Source organism: Toxorhynchites rutilus, chromosome 1 (genome assembly GCF_029784135.1).
Source record: "Toxorhynchites rutilus septentrionalis strain SRP chromosome 1, ASM2978413v1, whole genome shotgun sequence".
Classification (NCBI taxonomy): Eukaryota; Metazoa; Arthropoda; class Insecta; order Diptera; family Culicidae; genus Toxorhynchites; species Toxorhynchites rutilus.
Window position 1 is genome coordinate 32,010,973 of NC_073744.1, and position 26,347 is coordinate 32,037,319.

General features: G+C 39.3%; 1 protein-coding gene across 3 annotated transcripts in view; it reads right to left on the minus strand.

Moving 5' to 3' along the window:
- Nucleotides 1-26,347, minus strand: part of LOC129763556 (uncharacterized) — a 429,649-nt gene that overhangs the window by 126,389 nt on the left and 276,913 nt on the right. For all 3 annotated transcript variants that reach the window (XM_055762752.1, XM_055762751.1, XM_055762753.1), the window contains exon 7: nucleotides 5,787-5,927. In XM_055762752.1, the coding sequence (XP_055618727.1) occupies nucleotides 5,787-5,927 (141 nt within the window). The remainder of the gene's footprint in view (nucleotides 1-5,786; nucleotides 5,928-26,347) is intronic.

Here is a 26,347-nt window from a genome sequence, read left to right on the forward strand (position 1 = left end):
AAAGAAGTTCATATAAATGCTTTTCGATTCTATATTGCAACAAAAGGATTGAAAATCGATCGGTTAAAAAGTTACAAATTGTCAAAAATTAGTATATTTGCCAAAATCGTATGGCGTCAGATTCTATATTGCATATTCCAAATTCAAATACCGTGTGTCGCAGTTCCGACAACGGAAATCGTTTTCGTTTTCGGGTGCCAAATGTGGTATCCTGACATCGAGCTTGGTTTTCCTCGGGTCTCTAGGAGAATATCCAAATATCATCTTATATATAAAGGGTGTGTCACATCAAATTGCATCGCGGAAAAAACGCTGTAGAAATTTAATTTTTAGGAATTGAAGATATAATTTCGCTTTCGCTTATAATCAGATAAGAGTGTATAGATCACGTTGGCCATGCTTCACTGTCAATTTTTCGTAAATTTGGAAAAATGTCGTCGAACGAAAAAGAGCGTCGTGAATTAATCCTGTGCACTCATTCCGAGAATCCGGAGTTGTCACATCGGGACATCGGTAAGATGCTGGGAATCGTCCAATCCACGGTCAGCAGAGTACTAAAACGATACTTCGAGAACCTAATCATCGACCGGAAGGTGAAGAACGGCAAAAATGGATGCTCCGTCAGTGAAAAAGATCACAAGCGCGTAGTTAAGCAGTTTAGACGTGATCCGAGAAGTTCGGTCCGGGATGTCGCCAATAAGCTGAATTTGTCAAGTTCATTCGTCCAGCGGACCAAGCAGCGGGAGGGCCTGCGTACATACAAGGTTCAGAAGGCTCCTAACCGCGACGATAGGCAAAACATGGTGGGGAAGACGCGAGCCCGGAAGCTGTACACCGAAATGCTGACGAAGCCGCATTGCCTGGTAATGGACGACGAAACCTACGTCAAAGCGGACTTTCGTCAGCTGCCGGGCCTGTTGTTCTTCTCCGCAGAGGACAAATTCAGCGTTCCGGAGGAGATTCGCAAGCAGAAACTATCCAAGTTTGCCAAAAAGTACATGGTGTGGCAAGCGATCTGCTCTTGCGGAAAGTGGAGCGCCCCCTTCGTGATGACCGGCACGGTAAACGGGCAGGTTTACCTTAAGGAGTGCCTACAGAAGCGCTTACTACCACTATTGAAGCAGCACGAGGGCCCGACCATCTTCTGGCCGGATCTCGCTTCGTGCCACTATTCAAAGGACGTGTTGGAGTGGTACGAAGCCAACGGGGTCACCTTCGTGCCAAAGGAAATGAACCCGCCCAACGCGCCGGAGCTTCGCCCAATAGAGAAATATTGGGCGATTATGAAGCAGGCCCTCCGGAAGAACCCAAAAGTTGTCAAATCCGAGGCGGACTTCAAGAGAAAATGGATTTCTGTTCAAAAAAAACTACAACCTGACGTTGTATAGAACCTTATCTCTGTTTCTTTATCTCTCTCTCTCTCTCTCTGTTTCTTTATCTCTCTCTCTCTCTCTCTCTCTCTCTGTTTCTTTACCTCTCTCTCTCTGTGTTTCTTTACCTCTCTCTCTCTGTTTCTTTATCTCTCTCTCTCTGTGTTTCTTTATCTCTCTCTCTGTTTCTTTATCTCTCTCTCTCTGTTTCTTTATCTCTCTCTCTCTGTTTCTTTATCTCTCTCTCTCTCTCTCTCTGTTTCTTTATCTCTCTCTCTGTTTCTTTATCTCTCTCTCTCTGTGTTTCTTTATCTCTCTCTCTGTTTCTTTATCTCTCTCTCTCTCTGTTTCTTTATCTCTCTCTCTCTCTGTGTTTCTTTATCTCTCTCTCTCTGTTTCTTTATCTCTCTCTGTTTCTTTATCTCTCTCTCTCTCTCTGTTTCTTTATTTCTCTCTCTCTCTTTGTTTCTTTATCCTCTCTCTCTGTTTCTTTATCTCTCTCTCTCTGTTTTGATCTTTCTCTCTCTTTCTCTATCGAAATTGGAAAGTGGTTTTGTATCTTATTTTTAGTTTACATATTCTGCAGTGAGAAGTTTGTCCAATCGATTTTCGATTTTCGATTTTACAATCCATTCGTCGTCCCCCACAACGCAACGAGCAATCTCCATTATTCTCCATTTGCTGATAATAGGCATCTATCACTTGGTAGAATCAACGAAGGAAAGATCATGGAATGATCTTCGAGATGATCTCGGATGGTTTTACTCTTTTCTCCCCTAAAGATTTGACGATAGCCTAGTTCAAAAGATTGATATTTTTTCAGATTGTTGTTCAAACAATTCGTGCTCAATTCACATTTTTATCGTATAGGTCTTGCTACTAACAATTTCTGTGGTCCAGGATATCATGATATCGAGCAATTTGTTTGGTAATGTAAAAAAATGCAATTAAAGAATTTCACTGGCTGCTGGGTATACTCACACATATCACACATAATTAGACCTTAACCCATTAGCGACCAAGTTGTAGCCATTCGTTTTCCGGGAAATGACAAAATCGGAAAATTGCCAAACAAAACCATTGGCCAAAACCTACATTCTTCATCCTGTGGAAGGTTCACTCCAATGTTTTTTTTTCCTACGTCACAATCTGTGTTCTTTTATGAAAGTAATACTGTAGAAAAAGATTTTCAGCCAATCCATGTCAAACCGGTATAGTGGATCTCAGATTTTCGTGAAAAGTGGTATATTTGTTCTTTATCGCCAAATATTAGACCCCTATGTTTATTCTTTCCATAAGGGTGCTCATTTCCATTTTAGGGGGGTCCGAAAAATTCATCTATTCGCTATTTTTCCAAAAATGACTTTTCTAGAAATTCTTAACTATTGAACTACTAAACCGAATCAGATGATCGACATATCAAATTGAAGACAATTAGTTGGCATTTATTAGAAAAATATTACACTTGCAAAAATATTGGATTTTGTTTTTGTAGTTATTTATTGTATTTGCTTTTTGTTGTTTTCATAGCTTTGGACTAGAGGACGCTATGTTTTTTATATTTTATCTGGAAATCTGAGGTGTTTTAGCATAACATATCTAAAAATCCGAGATGTGATTTTTTTTCGTTTTTGAGTTATGATTGTTGTTTCAAGTCCGAAAAACAATTTTTCGGTTTTTTTTTCCAAAAATGACTTTTTTTTTAATTCATAACTTTTGAACTACTGGACTACTGAATAATCGACATAGAAAATTAAAGCCAATGAGCTAGACATTTCCGGAAAAAAATATTACACTTGCGAAAAAATTGGATTCTAGTCGCATAGATCTAGTCTAGCTGCATAGGAAAGTTAAACTAAGACTAAAAACAAGCTTTGAAAAATCAGAACTCAAAAAAGATACATCTTTCATTTTTGGATATGTTATGCAAACCTTAGCTTACAAGAAAAAATATAAAAAATATAGCGCCCTCCCTACTTTATCAAGAAAACTATGAAAAACTAACACAATCAATAATTACAAAAACGAAAATCCAAATTTTTCGTAAATGTGATATTTTTCTAAACAAGACCTCATTGGCTTCAATTTGATATGTCGATCATCTGAATCAGTCCGGTTGTTCAAAAGTTATGATTTTTTCAATAAAGTCTTTTTCAAAAAGGGTTTGGGGTTTTTTGATTTTTAACCATCTTAACTTTGAAAATTCATAACTTAAAAATGAAAAAAATAACATCTCTGATTTTTGGATATGGTATGTACAAAATCTTCAGCTTTCAAGAGAAAAAAAATACAGCGCACTCTATCCCAAAGCCATGAGAATAACAAAAAATGATTACGAAAACGAAATCCAGATGTTTGGCAAGCGTCATATTTTTCCAAAAAAGACTAAGTAATTGGCTTTAATTTTATATATCGATCACCTGAATCGGTCCAGTAGTTCAAAAGTTATGATTTTTTTTAAAAGTCGTTTTGAGAAGCGAAAAAATTGATTTTCTGGACCAACGTAAAAGGGAAATGGGCATCCTAATGAAAAAATAAAAAATACGGGTCTAATATTTTGCGATAAAGAACAAATGTACAACTTTTCATGAAAATCTGAGAACCACTATATCGGTTTAACAAGGAATTGCTGTTTTATTAGGTTTTGTTTTTTGTTAGTTTATGTGAGGTTATGTACTTTTTGCACACAGTTGCTTTAAAGCGAATCTTTTGTTATACAAACAGATTTGACATCATGAGATGGATTCCAAGTATGGGTTACAGATTCAGGTACGATTGGAGAAAGCGTAGAAATCTGTAGAAATTTCCATAAAATGAAAACAAATTCATATTGCTACGGGTATTTCCTATAGATCTGGCATCTTTGCACCCCACCCAAATTGTCATATGCATCCTGAATTCGGATCATTCCCCACAACAACAAGCGAATCTATGCCCGCTTCTCCATTCAATCTCCATCCTCACGCTTACCTCTGTCTCATCTATCATGATGAAATTGAACGGAAAATTGTAAATCATTCCGGTTCCAGTGGCAGCAGAAAGATTTCTGCATATCTTCCCGTCGCCACCGCCGCCGCCATCGTCGTTGTCCACAGTTTGCCTACATAGGTATGTCACTCCTGGGCTCTGATCGCGCACTTGTTCGCGATTACTATGGTTCGGTGTTGCCGCACACGTTACGACTAATGCTAGGAGACTACACACGGGTATGCGCGCACCCTCAGCTTGCAGCAGCCAATGCAAAAAGGTTTGCCACCCCAATTTTCTGCTTATCATGGCACCCATTACTTTCCCGCCGAAATTCCACCGTCGTTTTACTTGCACCGAACGGATGAAGTTCTGCGCGGTGGCTCCAGGTTGAAGATGACGACGACGAGAACGAGGGGTCGCAAGAGCATAAATTTATGCTTCTGTCTATTTTTTTTTCTTTTGCTCTCGGTTTTGCTCACTGGCAGCGAATTTATGGTTGTGAGTTCGCGTGTGAGCCGGGAAGGTTGAGGGAAAAAGTTTATATTCGTTTATTTCGTATTTGCATTATTTCCTTTTTTCAAGCCCGGCTCCCCTCCCACGCCCCGTGTGTTTCGGTCTGAGCGGACTAAACTCAGAGATTGGCTTTCGGATGGCGTGGCGACGATCTTTGGCAAAACATACAAATTTACTCATATGTGAGTATCGTGTGCACACACACACCGGGAGTAATATATTTTCGGTCAAACTTTGGTGTGCTGTGGAAGCGTGGGTGGTGACGCGGGAACGGAAGGAAGCAGAAAGGCGCGAATGGCGATTGCTGCCGTCCAATAAAATATGCATTGACATTTATCGCCATTTCCGTCCGTACGGGTGAATGGTTGTTTTTTTTTGCTGGTCCTCGATTGGGTTCCTGACGATCGGAAAAAGTGTTTGGGTACTATTTTCTCATTATCCTCTCGTTGACACAAAACTGGGTCGACCGGTGTTGCCTTCGATATTTTCGTGTGTACCCGAGCAAATTGGGAGCAAATGCTGCTCGAATGCCAATGAATTCTCAATAGCCGAAAGTGGCTGGTTTCGTTTAGAGGCTCTACGGGTGCAATTTTAAGAAACTTAATTGCATGGAAATATTTCCAAAGTTTTATTTATCAACCTTATCACCTACATAGAACGACGAAGGAAGAAGCGATACATTTTTTCCAAGAACTTGGAACCCTCTCTCCCTTCAAGTGCATCAACATATCATCTGATTGGCTCACTCGATTGGAAGGGGCAATAACGATTATCCCACCAATAAAACCATTTTCGATTGTATTCATCCCTTGTTGTGTACAGTGAGGGAGGTTTCAGCTGAATTATTTTACTACCTGTTGGGCGAACACCAATCGGAACGGAGGAATCCGGTGTGAGAAAAAAACAACAAACACAAAATACAGGCTGACCTACCTGAGAACAGTTCCAGAAATTTCTCCACCCCGTAGCTGCCGGAGAAGCGATACGACGGATCCTTCAGGGCGTTCAGATTGTGCACTTTGATGCGTTTGATCATGAACGTGATGTTGTCCGGTTTACCGTCGCCGTTAAAATCTGTGGAGAGAGAGAGAGAAAAAACAAAGGAACAATTAGAACTGGGAGCATCGTTTGTTAACTACAAATTTTCAAAGCAAAAACGAATGGAATCTACTGCTAACCCGGCCACGCTTGGACAACTCTGTTGAAGAGTGCAGTGATCAAACAGAACTCGTGCGATAGTTTGCAGTACCAAGCAGCAGTAGCAGTGTTGCCAGTTCAATGTGATGTGTCGCTGGAAGCGCTTATCGTCGTCAATGGTGCACTCGTCAAGTAGTTTTATTCTAAAGCAAACATACAAAGGTGTAAAAAATGACTCGAGCGAGCAAGGAAGCGAGTTGTGTATGCCCGGAGCAACGGGGCGACAAAGAAATGGCGCTTTGTAAGCTCTCTGTATGGCTGTGTGACAGGATCGGAATGCCGGCTCAGTTGTGCCCCTGCCCCGTTGGTTGGCTTGGTGCAAAAGTGTGTAAATAATGGAGTGACATTTGTTGAATCTTGTTGCTCTTCGTTCTGTGTCTCAAAGAACGAGTTGCTGCGGCATGTGGGTCAGCTTCTGGAATACACTCCTGCTGCTGGGTTTAATGCATAAATAATTGCGTACCATGTCCGTTTGGATGGCAAAGACGCGACGGGACGGAAGAAACGGCGAGTGGTGAGTATTCAAAGCAAATATTAGACTTTTCTAAAATGAGCCTAAATGGGTCCGGAGATTTCCGTGTGCCTGTGTATGTGTTTATTTCGATCGGGCTTGTTTGCCAGGAAGAACATCCTCGGTCTGAACTGGACCGATGGAGGGAAACGAACGGGAAGAGTTGTGCTTTTTATGTGGTTGGTAAATATTGTGACAGAGCCAATGCTTATTCGGCAGCTATGCTCGAGTGCCATTTGTCGGGTTTTGTGGGATCCAAAAGTAGTTCCAGAGCATTCATTTGCTTTCACAGGAAATTTATCTGTTGCAAGATTCTGAGGTGAAGGGTAATGTGGGCCAAATCGTTTATCCTTCCTTCAATTCGGAGAACAATTGTCGGAGTATGGTTTTAATTTAGAGTAACTCATTTCGAAATTGATTGGCATCAGTTCGACACCGATACCATCCATTGATGCGCAACGATGTCCATAGCTCCAAACTGAAAAAAAGATCTACAGATAAAAATTATTTTGCACGCACCTTGTATATTTAGCCATTCTCTAAAAACGTTATACCTATCTGAGATAATCGACTTTTCTAAATTTCTACATTGAGAGGAAAACTTAATTTTTTTCTCATTTTTTTTTTTTTTTGAGACGACAAGTTTGTATTTAGCCGTAGGACTTAGTCTTTCAGTGAGGGTGCCAAATCAGAGAACAGGTCACGATTTTGAGGTATAGTTTCTAATGTCGGTATTTATTTCTACTACAAACGGATCTTGATGATTTGCATACCAATCGAATCGAAGATTTGTTTTTGAAGCTTGTGTATTGTTCTCGCGACAGCAAAAATGAATCATCAACCAACCATCTTCAGCTGCTTCTTCTAAACCACGCAACTCAACGGCAAACGAGCGACTTAAACCAAATAATGTAGTCCAACGTCAACAATGCGATCGTATCTTGGACATAACCCCTTATATATTTTTTCGGAAGCTCAGACATGTTTATAGAAATAAGATAAAAAGAAATAAAACACTCAAGAAGATTCATGAAATCATTTTGTCCCAAAGCTCGAACTCCATGCATCTCCATTGTTTGAAAATATTCACCGTCATATGGAGACGCATGTTACTTCAAAAAACTCCTGGAACGTAACCTGGCGTAAACCGCTCTAGCGAAACGAAAGCTACACGATGTTCCAAAATTGTGTTCATTGTCAAACCCAATTAACCTGAAGAAATAAAAAAGATGGGTGGGTTATATCTTTAATATAACCGCAAGGTTGACGTGGTACTACCGTTGTCTTAGTGAGCATTTGTACTGTATTTATTAACTTATCGATTGAATGAAACAATTTTCGAATACAATTGAATTCAACATGTTTGCATTGTAAGTAAAAAGTACAATTGCACAATTACCATGCATGATCAATTCATGTATGTGTTCTTCGTTACAAGTAAATTTGATGACCGTCCTTTTACGTTTGATATGATGCCTAAAGCTACCAAAATATTAGGCTGTCAAAAAAGTCCTGCGGTATTTCCGCGAGGTGTCGTTGTAAGCGCGTAGTTCTAGTTGTATTCATTGTATCGAGTCATACTATAGCTTGTTGGAAAGGTATTTTTGCGCTATAATATAGTCCTTGATAGTGTTTTGTTTGGTTAAGTCGTTCGTGAGTTATAGTGTCGCAAATATGGAGCAAAATAAAGAGAAAATCCGACATATTTTACAGTACTACTATGACAAAGGCAAAAATGCATCTCAAGCTGCCAATAAAATTTGTGCAGTTTATGGACCCGATACAGTTTCCATTTCCACCGCACAACGATGGTTTCAACGTTTTCGTTCTGGTGTAGAGGTCGTCGAAGATGCGCCACGCCCCGGAAGGCCTGTCGTCGAAAATTGCGACAAAATCGCTGAATTAGCCGAGAAAGACCGGCATAGTAGCAGCCGTAGCATCGGCCAAGAGCTGGGGATAAGTCATCAAACCGTTATTAACCATTTGAAGAAGCTTGGATTCACAAAGAAGCTCGATGTATGGGTGCCACACACGTTGACGCAAAAAAACATCTTTGACCGTATCGACGCATGTGAATCGCTGCTGAATCGCAACAAAATCGACCCGTTTCTGAAGCGGATGGTGACTGGCGATGAAAAGTAGGTCACTTACGACAACGTGAAGCGCAAACGATCGTGGTCGAAGCCCGCTGAAGCGGCTCAGACGGTGGCCAAGCCCTCATTAACGGCCAGGAAGGTTCTGCTGTGTGTTTGATGGGATTGTCAAGAAATAATCTATTATGAGCTGCTTCCCTATGGCCAAACGCTCAATTCGGACCTGTACTGTCAACAACTGGACCGCTTGAAGGTAGCACTCATGGAGAAGAGGCCATCTTTGATAAATAGATTCCGCATTGTCTTCCATCAGGACAACGCCAGGCCACACACTTCTTTGGTGACGCGCCATAAGCTCCGGGAGCTCGGATGGAGGTTCTTTTGCATCCGCCGTATAGTCCTTGCACCAAGTGACTACCACCTGTTTTTGTCCATGGCGAACGAGCTCAGTAGTCAGAAGTTAGCCACAAAAGAGGCCTGTGAAAATTGGCTATCCGAGTTTTTTGCCAATAAGGAAGCGAACTTCTGTAATAGGGGTATTATGAAGTTGGCATCTCGTTGGGAACAAGTCATCGAACAAAACGGCGCATATTTGACTTAAAACAGATGATTGTAACTAATTTTATGAACAAATGAAAATTCAAAAAAAATACCGCAGGACTTTTTTGACAGCCTAATATGTGAACGGAAGAATTGTCAAACGATCATCGTATTTTAAATTTCACTCTGAAATTATTGCATCTCTCTTGTTCACGTAGTTCTCGAACCGCGTTCCTTCACCTCTAGTATATGAAATGACGATTTTCCCAGGCTCCTCAGTTTGGAAGTACTTTTTAGGAAAACATATTCCGGTCTGCACAAAGACAAGCGAGTACAAAAGTGCTCGCAGCTTGTTTATATTCGCAAAGCTGATTCCCCCAGGCATCTTTGTTCTGAAATCCATCTTAGGAAAACACATTTCGGTAAGAACAAAAATACCCCTACTTGCATGTATATTTGCAAAGCGAAGGCACAGGTACATTGATTTTGAAGTCTGTGTTGCGGAAACCGTAAATCGGGCCAATCAAAACATGGCAGTTAGGGCGTTTAAATAACGCTTGACATTATACAGTTATTCAAATGTTTGTCTCATGAAAGATAACATTTTATTAATTGTGATGGACGCGTAGAAATATTTCCTATCAATTGATGCAAACATCTTTCCGATCTATTGAGAAATGTTCGAGTAATAAGCATTCGAAATCTTTATTTTTTTTTGTCAAAATTTATCTCATTCAAAACGCAAATGCAGTGCTCGTTCTACGAACATTGAGGAAAGAAAATAACATCACAATTTTCCTATTCCCTGTATGTTTTTATGTATAACTTTGGCCTATATCGTTCTCGATGCAGGTTACTAGTGAATATAAAATGAGCTTTGATCCCAAAAATATTAAAATACCCAATACCAAAATTATAAAATTAATTATAAACCAATCAATACTTCAATTGGTCGGTGTTCAGTCAGACCGGACTAAGTAACACAATTATGATTTCGAGTAAATTGAATTCAAAGTTTGAAGTTGCGTAGTTTTAGTAGCTTCCAATTATTCTCTCCAATTGTTTTTCTACAACTCTTAGTTACTCTTTAGCAAGGTCGTATAATGGTATTAGGCTGTCCAAAAAGCCCTGCGGTATTTTTTTTGAATTTTCATTTGTTCATAAAATTAGTTACAATCATCTGTTTTAAGTCAAATATGCGCCGTTTTGTTCGATGACTTGTTTCCAACGAGATGCCAACTTCATAATACCCCTGTTATAGAAACTCGCTTCCTTATCGGCAAAAAACTCGGATAGCCAATTTTCACATGCCTCTTTTGTTGCTAACTTCTGACTACCTAGCTCGTTCGCCATGGACAAAAACAGGTGGTAGTCACTTGGTGCAAAGTCCGGACTATACGGCGGATGCAAAAGAACCTCCCATCCGAGCTCCCGGAGCTTCTGGCGCGTCACTAAAGAAGTGTGTGGCCTGGCGTTGTCCTGATGGAAGACAATGCGGCCTCTGTTTATCAAAGATGGCCTCTTCTTCATGAGTGCTACCTTCAAGCGGTCCAGTTGGTCCGCAGTACAGGTCCGAATTGAGCGTTTGGCCATAGGGAAGCAGCTCATAATAGATTATTCCTTGACAATCCCACCAAACACACAGCAGAACCTTCCTGGCCGTTAATGAGGGCTTGGCCACCGTCTGAGCCGCTTCTGCGGGCTTCGACCACGACCGTTTGCGCTTCACGTTGTCGTAAGTGACCCACTTTTCATCGCCAGTCACCATCCGCTTCAGAAACGGGTCGATTTTGTTGCGATTCAGCAGCGATTCACATGCGTCGATACGGTCAAAAATGTTTTTTTTGCGTCAACGTGTGTGGCACCCATACATCGAGCTTCTTTGTGAATCCAATCTTCTTCAAATGGTTAAAAACGGTTTGATGACTTATCCCCAACTCTTGGCCGATGCTACGGCTGCTACTATGCCGGTCTCAGCGATTTTGTCGCAATTTTCGACGACAGGCCTTCCGGAGCGTGGCGCATCTTCGACGACCTCTACACCAGAACGAAAACGTTGAAACCATCGTTGTGCGGTGGAAATGGAAACTGTATCGGGTCCATAAACTGCACAAATTTTATTGGCAGCTTGAGATGCATTTTTGCCTTTGTTATAGTAGTACTGTAAAATATGTCGGATTTTCTCTTTATTTTGCTCCATATTTGCGACACTATAACTCACGAACGACTTAACCAAACAAAACACTGTAAAGGACTATATTATAGCGCGCAAAAATACCTTTCCAACAAGCTATAGTATGACTCGATACAATGAATACAACTAGAACTACGCGCTTACAACGACACCTCGCGGAAATACCGCAGGACTTTTTTGACAGCCTAATATAATGACAAGAAAAGAACCTCTTAAAAGTCAGTCAAGAGGGTGTAAAACTGCTGGCTAGGTTTCACTTGGTCCACTCAGACTGAACAAAACACATATTATTCGAAGACTTGGTCCACTATGAATGAACTGTGATTTGATAAAATCATATCACTTATTCAGTAGAATGTTCCCCACTAAACCTATGAAATAAAATAGCATATTTGTTTTCTAGCATATTTGTCTACCAGAAGCTTTGAGCATTTCTGTTTAGCAATACACTGGATTTTTTATAAGCAGAGAACTATTGTTTAATGTGAAAAGATCCTCTCATTCGAATCAATCAATCTTGGTTACAGGCTTAAAAATTCATGGTGGGACAGTTATGCCTAGAATACTAACATGGGACAGTTGAACTTGATGTTGTTTTTTGAAATACTGGGAAGAAACAATATGTTTTTTTTGTGTTTTTATTCAGATTATGCATAAAAACATCGTTTTATGAAGAAGGGAGTGATCTGCAATACTTTGCAGAATATAAATCTCTTTATCTTATAGGCATTCGCTAACAAGGTGTACACGTGTTCTGTTAAACTTTTTTATTTTTTTGAGAAATAGTACGTTTTTCCAAACCAGAAATGAAAACATTAGCCCTGCTGAAAGCGTGACTTGAACCGATTTATTTGATATGGATTTACAAAAAATATGGTTATTAATAAATATCAACATGGGACAATTGAGCTTGATGTTGTTTTTTTAAAGTTGGGAGCAAACTATAACTTTTTTGTGTTTTTCCGGAAGACTAGGCATAAAAAACATTGTTTTATGAACAAAAGTGAAGATTGTCAAAAAGTAACATGGGACAACTATGCGTAGAATGGCAGTGCAGTCAATGAAAGACCACGATTGAATTTCACTCTCTGGTACTTGGTCTACTTTGTTTGAACAAGATATAAAAAAATATTCTGAAAAGCATATATATATTACGTTTTAATACGAGTCGCTCTGGTCGTATGCACTTGGTACACTCTGACTGCATACTATTATCAGTTTTTGCTGATCAGCCAAAATAAATGTATGCCACAAACCTGACTGTATGCAACATAAGTGTGATCTGATAAATGTAGAATGTAGGTCAAGAAATTCTTGACTGTTTGCTACTGTTGACTCATTTTTTAGTATTTTGTTACTTAGTCCGGTCTGACTGCACACCGGTCAATTATTCAATTAATTCAATTCAAATTATTCAATTTAGGAGTGAATTTAGGTTTTTTATCGGAAGAAAGCTTGTGTTAATTTAGGAATGTTTTCGAGCTTATTGGTGACTTTTCTCCGATCGATCATTAATTTTTTTGTGAATTCGATCATTGTTTCCGGGTTGAATTTGGCGTACTAACAACACGTTTTAACCCGGATATGAAAAATTTATTTCGATTTACTGCTATGATATGTGTTCTTTGGTTGATAACGTTAAGCGTTAAGCGTTAAAGATGTGTATTTGTGCTTAGAGGAACTACCATGATATTCAATAAGTTATTCGAGTTGAAAGATGTTGATGTAGTTCTATGTCTCTCCGGTACTGCCCCGATAATACCCACTGGTCTAGTTTGGTTTGGAACAGCCAATCCTCAGTGAAAGCTACCAGGTGATTTCGGTTTCAGTTTCCGAGCCCCAGACTCGGATCAAAGATTCGCAGCCATATTCAAGAGTCAGATTTCATAACTTTTAATAACATTTCATAACATTTCATAACATTTCATAGCTTAATCCCAACTTTCAAAACCGGTTTTCAATTACCTATACATTGTAAGATCTATGGGCGTCACAGCGACAGTGACGTCATCCGTTGATCCGCTCCATGAGTACATAAAGTTGTCCAAAAGTTCGGACTGATCTCCTTATCCCGATACGAAACGCATAACGCACAGCAGTTTATCCTCCTCCGATCCGGAAAAATACCCAATCGGGAGAAGGATTTAACATAAGACACCAATTCCGCTCAAAATCACGTTCCGAAAGTTGTACTCACTACTAAGCGATAGTGTGTCGCATAGCGGCAAATGTCGGTCGGGTGTCTGTTTTATGTCTGCTGATTGGCACCAATAAACTATACCCCACATAGGATGTTATGCTCCTGCTGCTGCTGCAGTTTCAGGCTGTGATGTATGCGACCTTTCCTCCCGGTGAAATGACAGTGACTTCCACACACACACACACACATCCACTCGCCTATTCAAGACAGGGCATAAATGCTGGGCCCGAAGCACTCACCGCTCTCACCATCACTCCCAACGTCTCCCGAAGGACGAGCGCGGTGCGCTTTGTGTGCCAATGAACAGGAAATTGAACACGTCGATGCGAAAATGACTGCCGGTTAGTCGATCGGCTGGGAGGAATGGGAGGGTATTTTCCGCAGGACGTGATCGAATTGAGCAGTGAAGCCGTAAACTGCATGGGGAATAAAAAGCGAGCGGAACGATGTTTGCCAACGGCAGGCCCGGGGTGACATTCGGATCCGTGTCAAGGTCAACGTGTGATTTCTCGTGCCCGTGACGTGACCGGAATGGGTTCGATTTCGAATTTCTAATGGCCGGTCAGATGGTGTAGCCTCAGCCAGGGCTAAAATAACTTGTTCCTGTGCTGATTATACTAGCGGGGAAAAAATTATAGGAGGCTGTGTTCAAGATACGACCGCATTGTTGACGTAGAAATACGCTGCAATTTAATTCAAGTCGCTTGTTTCTAACTTCGGACATTTATTATAATGCTACGAAATTTGAGAAATAACTGTTTAGTAAAATGGTTTGGTCGCCCTGAAATGGTTTTTTTTATTGTGGAATCAGCTGACTGATGATGATTGATGATTCATTATTTTCCTCACAGAACAATACACTAGCTGGTCGTATGTTGCAATTTGTTTCATGTCAATGCATTGAAAATTTACCTCGAATGCTGTTCCGGTGGCCTTCTTCGCAATTGGCATACACTCGGCTACAGTCGATTATATCCTTGTTGCACGAGCACCGTTATTCCACATGCATAACCACATCAACTATCTTTGACACCGCATGAAAACAACAAAAATGACAATACTTGCAAGAATCATACTACATGTTATTTAGTATTGCCTCAGTGGAATCGCACCTCTAGACATCGTCGGTACAACGTAAACCAAACAGCACCAAACAAACGTTCAACATAGCATGCATACAGATCCATTCATTTGTGGCTTGAAGCTATTAGGAATATAAACACTTCTCATCATTTTGCGCTATTCTCAAAAGAAACGCTTCTGTGAATATTACTGGCTTCAAAAAAAGTTGAATTACTTTCTCATGCTCGAGATAAGCGCAGCTGTTATCTTTGGTGGAGAAAGTTTTGCTACTGGCAAACACATACAAAATTCTAAAACGACATTTACTTTCTTGGTGACTTAATAAACGAAATAAACTCTTTTTGTTAATGTCAGTAAACTCGAAAAGAGTAGCATTGCTTCATTAGGATTAAGATTAACGCAAATGCAATACTAATTGAAGGCAGTTTTACAACTGGCAAGCGAACCCAAATCACTCATAACATTCGAGCACGGCATTCACGATGGTTTAGTTTGGTATTCCCCGAATAATTATTTGGCGCACAACCTTAACGCCTGCTTCGCCATAGCGTCACTTCAATGCATTTCTTTTTCTTGTTTATATTTATATATAACTTGCACCACCAGACAATCGTCTATCATAACATTAAAAAAATAGATGATTGTTGCATCGCGACAGGACCAATGCACGGGAGCAGATACAAAATACAAATTCAGCGTAGCGAAGATGTACTATTTTTACGTACGGGTTACGAAGCACGCACGTACGCACACAAATATCCATATATCGAAATATACACACACTTATCTCCATTTTGCGCTCTTCTCAACACAAGCCGCTTCTGTTAATATTGCCGGTCTAGATAGTTTAGCTGTCCTTGATTGAGAGTGTTTTGCTTCCGTCAGGCGAAACCAAACCAAACAAAATTCCAGAACTATTATTTTCTTGGTGAATCAATGATAACCTTGCTTGATGATTTTTCTCACAATTGTATTCACAACCCTAATACAATGGCGTCAGTTGATGCGATGGTGCCAGTGCCAGCAGTGCCAGAGACTTCATGCACCAAAGAACCAAATTCCAAATCTAGTTTTAAGAGAAAGTTGAAAGCAATATCATAAATTCTTTGAAACGAATTTGATTGTTATGCACCAACCTTCGAGAGAGCCGAGTTTAAAATACTACATATATCAAAATATTTTAGGTATTCAGTATTTTTATATTTCTTGAGATATCTGTGCACTTGCTTACCCGTTTGAGTGCGGAGCAAATTTTGTGAGCATAAAGGGTGTGTCACATCAAATTGCATCACGGAAAAAACGCTGTAGAAATTCGCCCTTTTGAAAATTTTAGACAGTAAAATAAAAACTATTAAACAACTTTTGGCATTTTCTTTTTATTCATACTTCGAGCCCAAGCCCGTATGCTCGCACCTTCCTCTTTACCCCGTCCATAAGGTTCTGTACAACGTCAGGTTGTAGTTTTTTTTGAACAGAATACCATTTTCTCTTGAAGTCCGCCTCCGATTTGACAACTTTTGGGCTCTTCCGGAGGGCCTGTTTCATAATCGCCCAATATTTCTCTATTGGGCGAAGCTCCGGCGCGTTGGGTGGGTTCATTTCCTTTGGCACGAAGGTGACCCCGTTGGCTTCGTACTACTCCAACACGTCCTTTGAATAGTGGCACGAAGCGAGATCCGGCCAGAAGATCGTCGGGCCCTCGTGCTGCTTCAATAGTGGTAGTAAGCGCTTCTGTATGCACTCCTTAAGGTAAACCTGCCCGTTTACCGTGCCGGTCATCACGAAGGGGGCGCTCCGCCTTCCGCAAGAGCAGATCGCTTGCCACACCATGTACTTTTTGGCAAACTTGGATTCTGCTTGCGAATCTCCTCCGGAACGCTGAATTTGTCCTCTGCGGAGAAGAACAACAGGCCCGGCAGCTGACGAAAGTCCGCTTTGACGTAGGTTTCGTCGTCCATTACCAGGCAATGCGGCTTCATCAGCATTTCGGTGTACAGCTTCCGGGCTCGCGTCTTCCCCACCATGTTTTGCCTTTCGTTGCGGTTAGGAGCCTTCTGAACCTTGTATGTACGCAGGCCCTCCCGCTGCTTGGTCCGCTGGACGAATGAACTTGACAAATTCAGCTTATTGGCGACTTCCCGGACCGAACTTCTCGGATCACGTCTAAACTGCTTAACTACGCGTTTGTGATTATTTTCACTGACGGAGCATCCATTTTTGCCGTTCTTCACCTTCCGGTCGATGGTTAGGTTCTTGAAGTATCGTTTTAGTACTCTGCTGACCGTTTTGGACGATTCCCAGCATCTTACCGATGTCCCGATGTGACAACTCCGGATTCTCGAAATGAGTGCGCAGGATTAATTCACGACGCTCTTTTTCGTTCGACGACATTTTTCCAAATTTACGAAAAATTGACAGTGAAGCATGGCCAACGTGATCTATACACTCTTATCTGATTATAAGCGAAAGCTGAAGATATAATTCCTAAAAATTAAATTTCTACAGCGTTTTTTCCGTGATGCAATTTGATGTGACACACCCTTTATGCCAAAAATGCGGATGAGTTTGGGTATATTTGAAAAAATACTAATGAACGCAGATAACTTATTAGGTCACAAAAGTTGTATTAATGAAAAACACACACACAAAAAGTGGGTTTTATAAAATTTATTAACATTAACTTCTTTATTTGTATATATATTATTTTTTTTGAATAATGAGAATATTATATTTACACAATTTCATTCTCAATTATTGTTTGCAGCACAAAGCGCGTGAAGATTTCTTTTACAAATGTCCCCGAAAGACGAAATTTGTTTCATTTTTAAAAAAAAAACCTTGTTTTCTTTTCGGTTTTCAAAAAACTCAAATTTAATCGTTTGCGACACCAGTAAATGAAGTACGAATGAGCTAATATTTTGCATTGGGTATATTATCGTGCAAATCAACATGCCGAATGAAAAATCGAGATAACTATTTTTTTGGCACCCAAAACCATACTTTTCGTTTGGTACTCCGAAAAAAAATAAGTGCCAGAGTGCCGATTTTTGACAAAAAAAATATTTTCGAGATGACACAAGATCTCGACGTTTCATGCAATATTAAGACATTTGGCATCAAATTTTTTTTTCCAAAACCCCGATTCCCTTGGGCGGTTTTTCAATTTTCAAAAATCTCAAACTTTGACCGCTTTGCGCCACTCTCCCTCAAGTCCGATTGAGCTGAAATTCAGCATAGGGTGTTTTTTCGAGGTGGTGAACATTTTGTACAGGGTACCTTTTTGAACTTTTAGGGTCGATTTTTTCTCATACATTCATTTGCACCCAAGTCTATATACCATTGAATGGATAATTAAATACTTGTTTAAAGAGCCGTAGTGCACCCGTGGCCGAGTGGTTAGCGTCTCACATTATCATGCCGGGTGTTCGGGTTCGATTCCCGTTCTGGCCGGGGGATTTTTCGTCAAAGAAATTTCCTTCGACTTGCACTGTGGTCATGCGTATTCAAGAGCTTATTTGGCTTAAGAAATCTCGACCAAGTATTAATAAATGACGCTAGTTAATGCATACGTTGAGACGGCAAAAGTTCCACAAGGGAACGTTAACGCCATTCAAGAAGAAGAAGAAAGAGCCGTAGGTTTCATTTTGTCATTTATGAGAAGCAAGTATTTTAAACAGCTTTTTTCAAGCGTTGTCACGTCACAAAAAGTAAAGCATTTTTTTAGTTTATCAGATGAATCTAAGTTTAAACATTTTTTTACTTGGGTTTCTCTGAGCAAACAATGAGGGTAAACAACCCACAAAATTTGGTTAAAATCGGTCCAAAAATAGAGGAGTATCAACTGTGTCAAGAAGTTGTTGTCACGTAACGAAAAGTATACGATACATTCCAGTTTGACGAGATAAAATTTTGACTCACTTAAAACGCTTTGTTTATGTTTTCATGTATAAATCACAAAAAGTTAAACGATGTTATAGTTAAATTGAGAAAATTTCCTACAAGAATCATCAGTTGGGAAATATTTTTCAGTAAGATTGGCTTGTTGTCAGTCAAATACTTTTGTGAAGTGACAACACCTGATTTTTCGCTGTTTCGGACTGTTGAACATTAATGATTAGTTTAATTAATTTCGGTTCCATTTCAAAATATATAAATGAACTTTCTTCTATGTTTCATCAACAATAGATGAATGTAGATACCAGAAATAGAATATAATCTGGTTTCGATTTTCGGTTTAATGATAGAAGTAACGAATGATAAAAAATATGGAAAAGCCATAAGATATGGGAATTGGATATAGGTGTCTTGCCAGCGAAAGTCTAATATTGTATTCCGATGTTTTTTTGATATCGAGGATGGTGACTTCCGGTTCGTTGAAAACGGATCTAAAAGACCGGAAATGGCATGAAACCCCACAATACGACCGGGAATGGTAGTTTTAGCATATATCCCCGGTTGCATGAAGAAGTATGAAAAAAATAAAGTTTTATAGTGAGCAGATATGAGTCAGAGGGAGATAATGCTAGAGTGGGAAGAACTTAGCATTAGAGCGACGCATGTGGAGTCAGACAAAAGGTACACATACAAATGCACACGCAAACGTCAACGGTCAACGGTTAAAGTCAACGTCAACTTAAAAGCCATCTTCAACACACAAACATAAACGCCCTTGCACAGGTACGCGCAAACCGATGCATACATAGAGCTAATCAAAAGTTTCTGATAGCAAAATCAAATGCGTTCAACCGGTAGTGAGCGCCGCTCGACGAGCTAGCAAACACCAGAGTGAAGTGTTAAATAATCATGATGTAAAAACTGGGGACGGTTTAAGACCACCCCGTTTATTTATAGCTAATTTTTAAGAACATACCATAAGAAATTATAATTGCCTTGTTTCGCAATACTTCACAATCTAAAAGAACATTGAACTCATTTTGTATACAGGTCAAAAATATTTTTTCTCTGTTTTTTAAGCAATGAAAACGCAAAATGGCGCTAAAACGCTAGAATGAAGGGAACCAGAAAAAAGTTACCATATTATAAAATCGTCACCGTTATGACATCTTGCATTTGACACTATTGAAAATTCAGTAGGAAGCACCGTTCCTGAGATACAAAGGAGGGTAAGATCAAGACCACCGGTCACATATCAACTTTAATGGTGAAACTATAGTAAATATATATGTGATCAAATCAAATAACTTCAAAAAAAAAACAATTCAACAATTTACCCACTGCTGATAAATTATTGAATTGTTTTCCAAAACATTCTTCATTTGGTGAGTAAAGGTTCATCTCAAAGTATAGAATATGAATTCGAAGAAATTCTGAATATTGAAGTTACAATTTCAGCTGGTGGAGTTTCTTTTTAAAAAAAGGGAACCACACCTGCTGTCAAGGGAGTCTAAATCAGAACTGACTTTATTTGTTGCTCGAAATAAATTTACAATAAAATGCTTATTCTACAAAAACCTATACCTGGCGACAAGTCGATCGGACGATCGATTGCGCTTGCCTAACTCAGCACTAAATGTGTACTTTGGTGCACTCGTGCGATGAGTTAATCGGGTCAGCAATATTATTTTTGGTGCCATGTGTATCTGCGTGTAACTGCCCTCCTCCTAAGTGTTGATCCTCCTGGTTCAACGGTCCGAAGGGTCAATGGTCAGACTCCTAACGACTGGGGTTGGAATAAAAAAGTAGGTTTATTGTTGCTAGCCATCTCCGGTTCGTCTGCTCTGGTTTCTGTTATGATAACTGTAGCTGACTGACGTCTGATCCTGAATAAGACATAAAAAGTAAACAGAAGCATTATTGTTGATGAGGAGGTTAATCCTCCAATGAGTGTCCAATGATGTGTCTCCGATGTCAATTGCAGCTTTTCCAAACGATCCAAATTCTAGTGGTGCAACTTGTTCAATGTATGAATATCCATGGGATAATCGATGTGGTGCTGAGAGATTTCTAAACCTATAGAGGGTAGGTAGATCGGTTGGTTTATTGTTTCGATCACTTGGTTTGTGAACGAATAGTTTCTTATTGATACCGAACAATTCTGATAAGTGATCAAAAATGATCCTGTTAGGTTTCTGTTCGATATTCCACAAGTGTTTCGTAATGTGTCATTCACCTCATTCAATAACAGAGTTGTTTGACTCATTTCGGTTACTATTGGATGATGTAAAATTTGTTCGTAATTGCATCTGCTGTTTTTGCCAGATATTATGTTAAAAATGCAACTGTTTTCTGGGACGTCTTCAAGATCAGACAGATTACATAGGCTCCAATTGCCTAATTTACGACAAATATCAGTTTTAATGTAGAGTTTATCGTCACCGTAGAGGTATTCGTTGCCATCCAATTTTATGCGTTTCGAGTTGGATATTACGGGTTCAATTTTGAGATGTTGGTACGTTAGGTTTCCAAAGTGGGGGATGTTGATGATGTACAAGATGATCTCTCCGTTGGTTCCAATGGTGGTGGTCGCAAAGCCGAGTGCCTCATCCAAAAGTACTGGGGAGATTCCCTGCTTGCTAAGAATCTGACCTATCAAATCGATCTCTTTAGAGTTGAGCAGTTTTCTGTTTATTATTTCTAGTCTTGCTAGTAGTATTGCATCGTGAATGTTACTGATTTCTTCATTAAGAATGTCTAAATTCATTATAATGTTCAAAAGATCTATTGCTGTATTCGTTTTTTCGTTAGAAATAATCAATTTGTTGATGCTATCCGTTATATTATCTACCCCTTGGTACAGTTCGTCATTTATATTGATTTGTTTGTTGTTGTTGTCCGAGATATCATTTAAATCTTTATTTATAATTTTGAGGTCGTCAGCGTCTGGGGAGCCGGACATCCATTTCCAGGCTCTGCCAAGTGCATCCCAGCGTTTCATTCGTCCGGGTTTGATTTGTTTCAGGTTGTTCTCGAGTTCGAGGATTTTTCGTCTTAGTATGGTTGTTATCTCGTTATCATTGTCTTGTCGAATAAGTACTTGGTCTTTTATGTCCAGTAGTGTTTGTTGTATGAAAGTGGTATTTATCTCATGAACTATCTTCTTATAGCCCTCTATAATCTTGCAATTTTCTAGATGGACAACAGCTACATGGTCTTGATTTACATTCCTGATAATAATATTTCCAAGCGCAGCTTGAACCCTGAAAGATTAAGATTTCAAACTAATATTTTTTACATTCGTTTTGTGTAATTTGGAGTTTCTCTCATTTTTGAAGGTGACTTCGTTATTTTCTTGCACATGGGTTTTTTTAAACAATTTTTTATGTTTCGGCTTTATAATTTTATCCTTAGTGTAAACCATTTGACCTACTTCTAACTGTGGGGCGGATTTTCTATTTTTATTGAACTTTTCTAATTGTTTTGTTTGGGCTTCTTTGATTTTTACTATAGTTTCGTCGTATATTTTCTGTCTAATTTGTTCTAGTCGATCTGGGTCGATTGGTACGTCTGAGTCTTGTCTTTTTCCAAATAGAATTTCTTTAGGTTTCTTTAAAGTAACTGAGTGGATCGTGTTATTATACTTTTCCACAACTATGTGAATTATGTTGCGGGGAGGTAGACGGGGGGTTAGTTGTTTTTGGATTCTGTAAAGTTCGATGATGGTAGAATGAAATCTTTCTACCGGTCCGTTTACTTCGGATTTACTATTGGGAGTTAGGTATACCCTTACATTTAAATCTATCAATTTTCCACGAATATCGGGTGATTGAAAAGCACGTTCGTTGTCAACAACGATTGCATTTGGGACTATGAAGGTTGTTACTGTTTCCCATATTGCTTGACCAATATGGACAGCGTGTCGGGATTTGATGGGGATCATTCGTCCAAACTTACTAAATTTATCAAGGCTTGATAAAAAGTAGTTGGATTCGATTTGGAAAACGTCTATGTGAAGAATTTCATATGGAAGATTAGGTGTTGGTGTTTCTTGAAGTGGAATCACAAGAGGCTGTCTGTCATATTTGGTTTCATTGCAGAGATCGCAAACACGCACATACTGACGAATTTTATCAGTTAATTTCGGAAAATAATATTTCCTCAAAATTTGTTGTTTATTTTCGTCGATACCACGGTGTGCTCTCTCATGTGTCTCCTGTATTATTCTCTGTTGTACGTCCGGGTCGGTTATGTCTTGAAGAATGTTTTGCGTGAATCGAATTTTCAAAAGGCCGGATCGGCTGAAAAACTTTTTGTAAATTTCTTGTAGTTGGCCTAAGATTGCTTCGGTTGTGTGTAAACCAATCAGTTTTGAAGGTGCAGAAAATTCTTTCATTAAAGCTGTTAAAATTGGTTCGTCGTATCTAGTCCTTTTTATCGTTATTCTTGTGAAACCGGGAAAGGGGTTAGTGGTTATTACGTCGGGTGCTGTGTCTGTTGTTTCTAAAATTATTTGTAGGCGAAAGGCATTCAAAGGGGCTTCTGTTGAGATGATATAATTATTATCATCATCATCGGCAGAGTGTTGCGTCGGTGTTAATGAGTTGACCTGCAAACGACTCAATGCATCAGCAACAACATTGGATTTACCGGGCTTGTAAACTATTTCATAGTCGTGCTCTTCCAGGTAAGATTTCCAGCGTTTGAGCTTTGCATTAAAATTTTTCGCGGATAACGAGAAAGTTAACGGTTGGTGGTCAGTCAGTATGACAAATTTTTGGCCGTAAATATAATTCCTGAAAACTTTCAGTGCCCAGTGAATTGCAAGCATCTCTTTTTCCGTAGCAGAAAAGTTCTCTTCCGTACGATTAAGAGTGCGAGATGCAAAGTGAATAGGTTTGTCTTTACCCATCTCACCTTGGCTTAGAACAGCGCCAATCGCGTAATTCGATGCATCTGTAGTAATTAGGAATGGTTTTTTGAAATCGGGGTAAATTAAAATGTCGGCACCAGTAAGAATCGACTTCAAATTTTCAAAACTTTCTTTGGCATTGATATCAAGTTTGATTGCTTTTTTCGAATCTATATTCCTCTCCCCTCTCAAAAGGTTTGTAAGAGGTTTTGCTATTTTGGCAAAATCTTTTACAAATCTCCTATAATAGCCAATTAAGCCTAAAAAGCTTCTAATTTCTTTAATACTTTTTGGTTCTGGCCATTTCTGAATTACTTCAATTTTCTTATTATTCGGTTGGATCCCATTTTCTGTGATAACATAGCCTAAGAATTCAACTGATTTTCTGAGGAACTCAGATTTATCTAGTTGAACCTTGAGATTTGCCTCGTAAAGAGCTTTCAAAATAATTTTCAAGTTGTTGTTGTGTTCATCTAGCGTCTTACCAAAGATGACACAATCGTCAATATAAACATAACACCTTTTTCCGATGTGCTCACGAAGTACATCGTCCATAGCTCTTTGAAAAATAGCCGGTGCATTTTTGAGCCCGAATGGCATACGCACAAATTCATACTTGCCATTGTTAACCGAAAATGCGGTTTTTTCTATGTCAGAGCGTTTCATCTTTATTTGATGAAAGCCAGAAGCTAGATCTAAAGTGGTAAAATAACCATTTCCACCTGGCTGATCTAAAATATTCGAAATTTCCGGCATGGGGTAACGATCTAAAATTGTTTTCTGGTTCAAATTGCGATAATCGATTACCAGTCGAAATTTCTTCTGTCCAGATGCGTCCATTTTTTTCGGCACAATCCATACAGGAGAGTTCCAAGGGGATCTCGAAGGTCTTATTATTCCATCAGCTAATAATTTTGAAATCTGTTTATCAACCTCTTCTCTATAAGCTGCTGGATAGAGATAGGATTTCTGATATACGGGTATATCATCTTGTGTTCTTATAGTGCATTCGACATTCGTAGTACATGTTAGAGAATTATCAGGGCAGTGAAATACCTCTGGACATGAATTAATGATGGAAAATAATGATTGTTTTTCAGTCGGTGTTAGATGTGATGTTCTAACAACTGTACTCAAATTGTTGACATTGTTTAATCTTCTTTGTGAAGGAGTTGGGGAATAAAAGTATAGAGGAATTTTCAAATTTTGTTTTTCTCCTGAAACATATAAATTTTTTTTATTTGTCATGAGGTTAAAACTCTCATTGAAGATTATTTCGGTTCCGATTAAACCATCGAAGAAGGGATGAAAATCGAAGACTAGAAATTCAAATTTGTTGTCTACGATAGGTTGAAAAATGTCTAATTTAACTACTTCGGAAACGTAATCTTTACCTGTTACACCCTTTACTGGTTCATTTGGAATTTTATGTACGATTTTTCCAGAATTGTAAGCCCATTTTCTAGAGATTAAATTTATGTTAGCGCCACTATCGACGAGAAGTTTAATTTCACCTCTTGTCGTGGGCACTTTTATGTAAGGTAGCGGAGAAACTTGTGTTCTTAATCGCACCATTTGCTCATCCATTTCATGTCTCTTTCTAAAAAATTGACAGTGTTTTCATCTTCTGATTCGTTGGAAACTTCTTCTTGATCATAATCAGTTTTCACATCTTCAGTTTGAAGAAGATATTCTTCTTCTGTTGTTAATTCTTCTAATTGATGCGCTACTCGTTTTGGTTCCGGTAACTGATATTGCATCGAGGCCGATGAGGGCCTAGAAAATTTTTGCCGATTACCGTAATCAACCATTCTAGAGCGTATGGACTGATCAACGTCCATCGGTTCTACTTTCTGCTGTTGGGTGTTGTATTTGTTGGGAAAGTTTAACTTGGGAGGAAGATTTGGCTTTTGTTGAAAGTTTCCTTGATTAGTGGGATGTTGGAAATTCCTTTGGTTCATAGGTTGTTGAAATTTTCTTTGGTTTATTATTTGGAATGGCTTTGAAGGCCGTGGTGGTGGAAGCGGTTGCGGAATATTAGATCTGGGAGCAGGAGCCGGTGCGTAATTATGTCCTTTGAAAGGAACATTTCTTGCGTCTAAATTTTGATAGTCTATACAATAGTGATATGCTCTTGCGAGGCTTTCTGGTTTAAAATTTTTGCAGAACATCGAAAGAGGTTCCCCTAGACCTCTTATAAACGTGTCTAGGGCGATCATATTGTACAGTTTTATTAGAGTTGACTCGTGGTCTTTCCATGCTTCGTCCATGACAATTGCTGAACTGATCAGCGTTACAATTTCGGTGATCTTGCTGTAGTAAGATTCGATTGATTCACCTCGAGATCTGGAAGTAGATTTTAGTTGGTGATCTAATGTCATCAGATCACGTTTATCAGAGTAATAAAGGCGAAGAACTTCCTTTATACTCCTCCAATCATTTGGGGTGTTGTTCGTGATCAAAATATCACTAGCTTCACCTTTAATTTTTCGTCGAATAGTTTTTAAAATGAGATAATATTGGAAGGAATCTTGTTTGTCTTGGAAAAGTTCCAAGATTTCTTCCACATCAAGAATGAACTGGGATAGATTTCTGGGGTTTCCCACAAAATCTGGCAGATCGGACACGATAGCAGGAATTTTGCCTCTCTCGTGGAATGACAAGGAGGTATCGACCACGAACCGTGGAGAAAAATTTGAGGTTGAGGGAATTGGTTCGGGATCCGGGATCGGGTTTGCCATTGTGGTTGTTAAATGGAGGGAATTTAATGAATTAATCAATTCGTCTATTTTTAAAGTTTGTTTAATTAGTGTTAGTTGAGCACTTTTGTGATATTCAGCGTTTCGATTACGGGTGCACCCAGGTGCTCC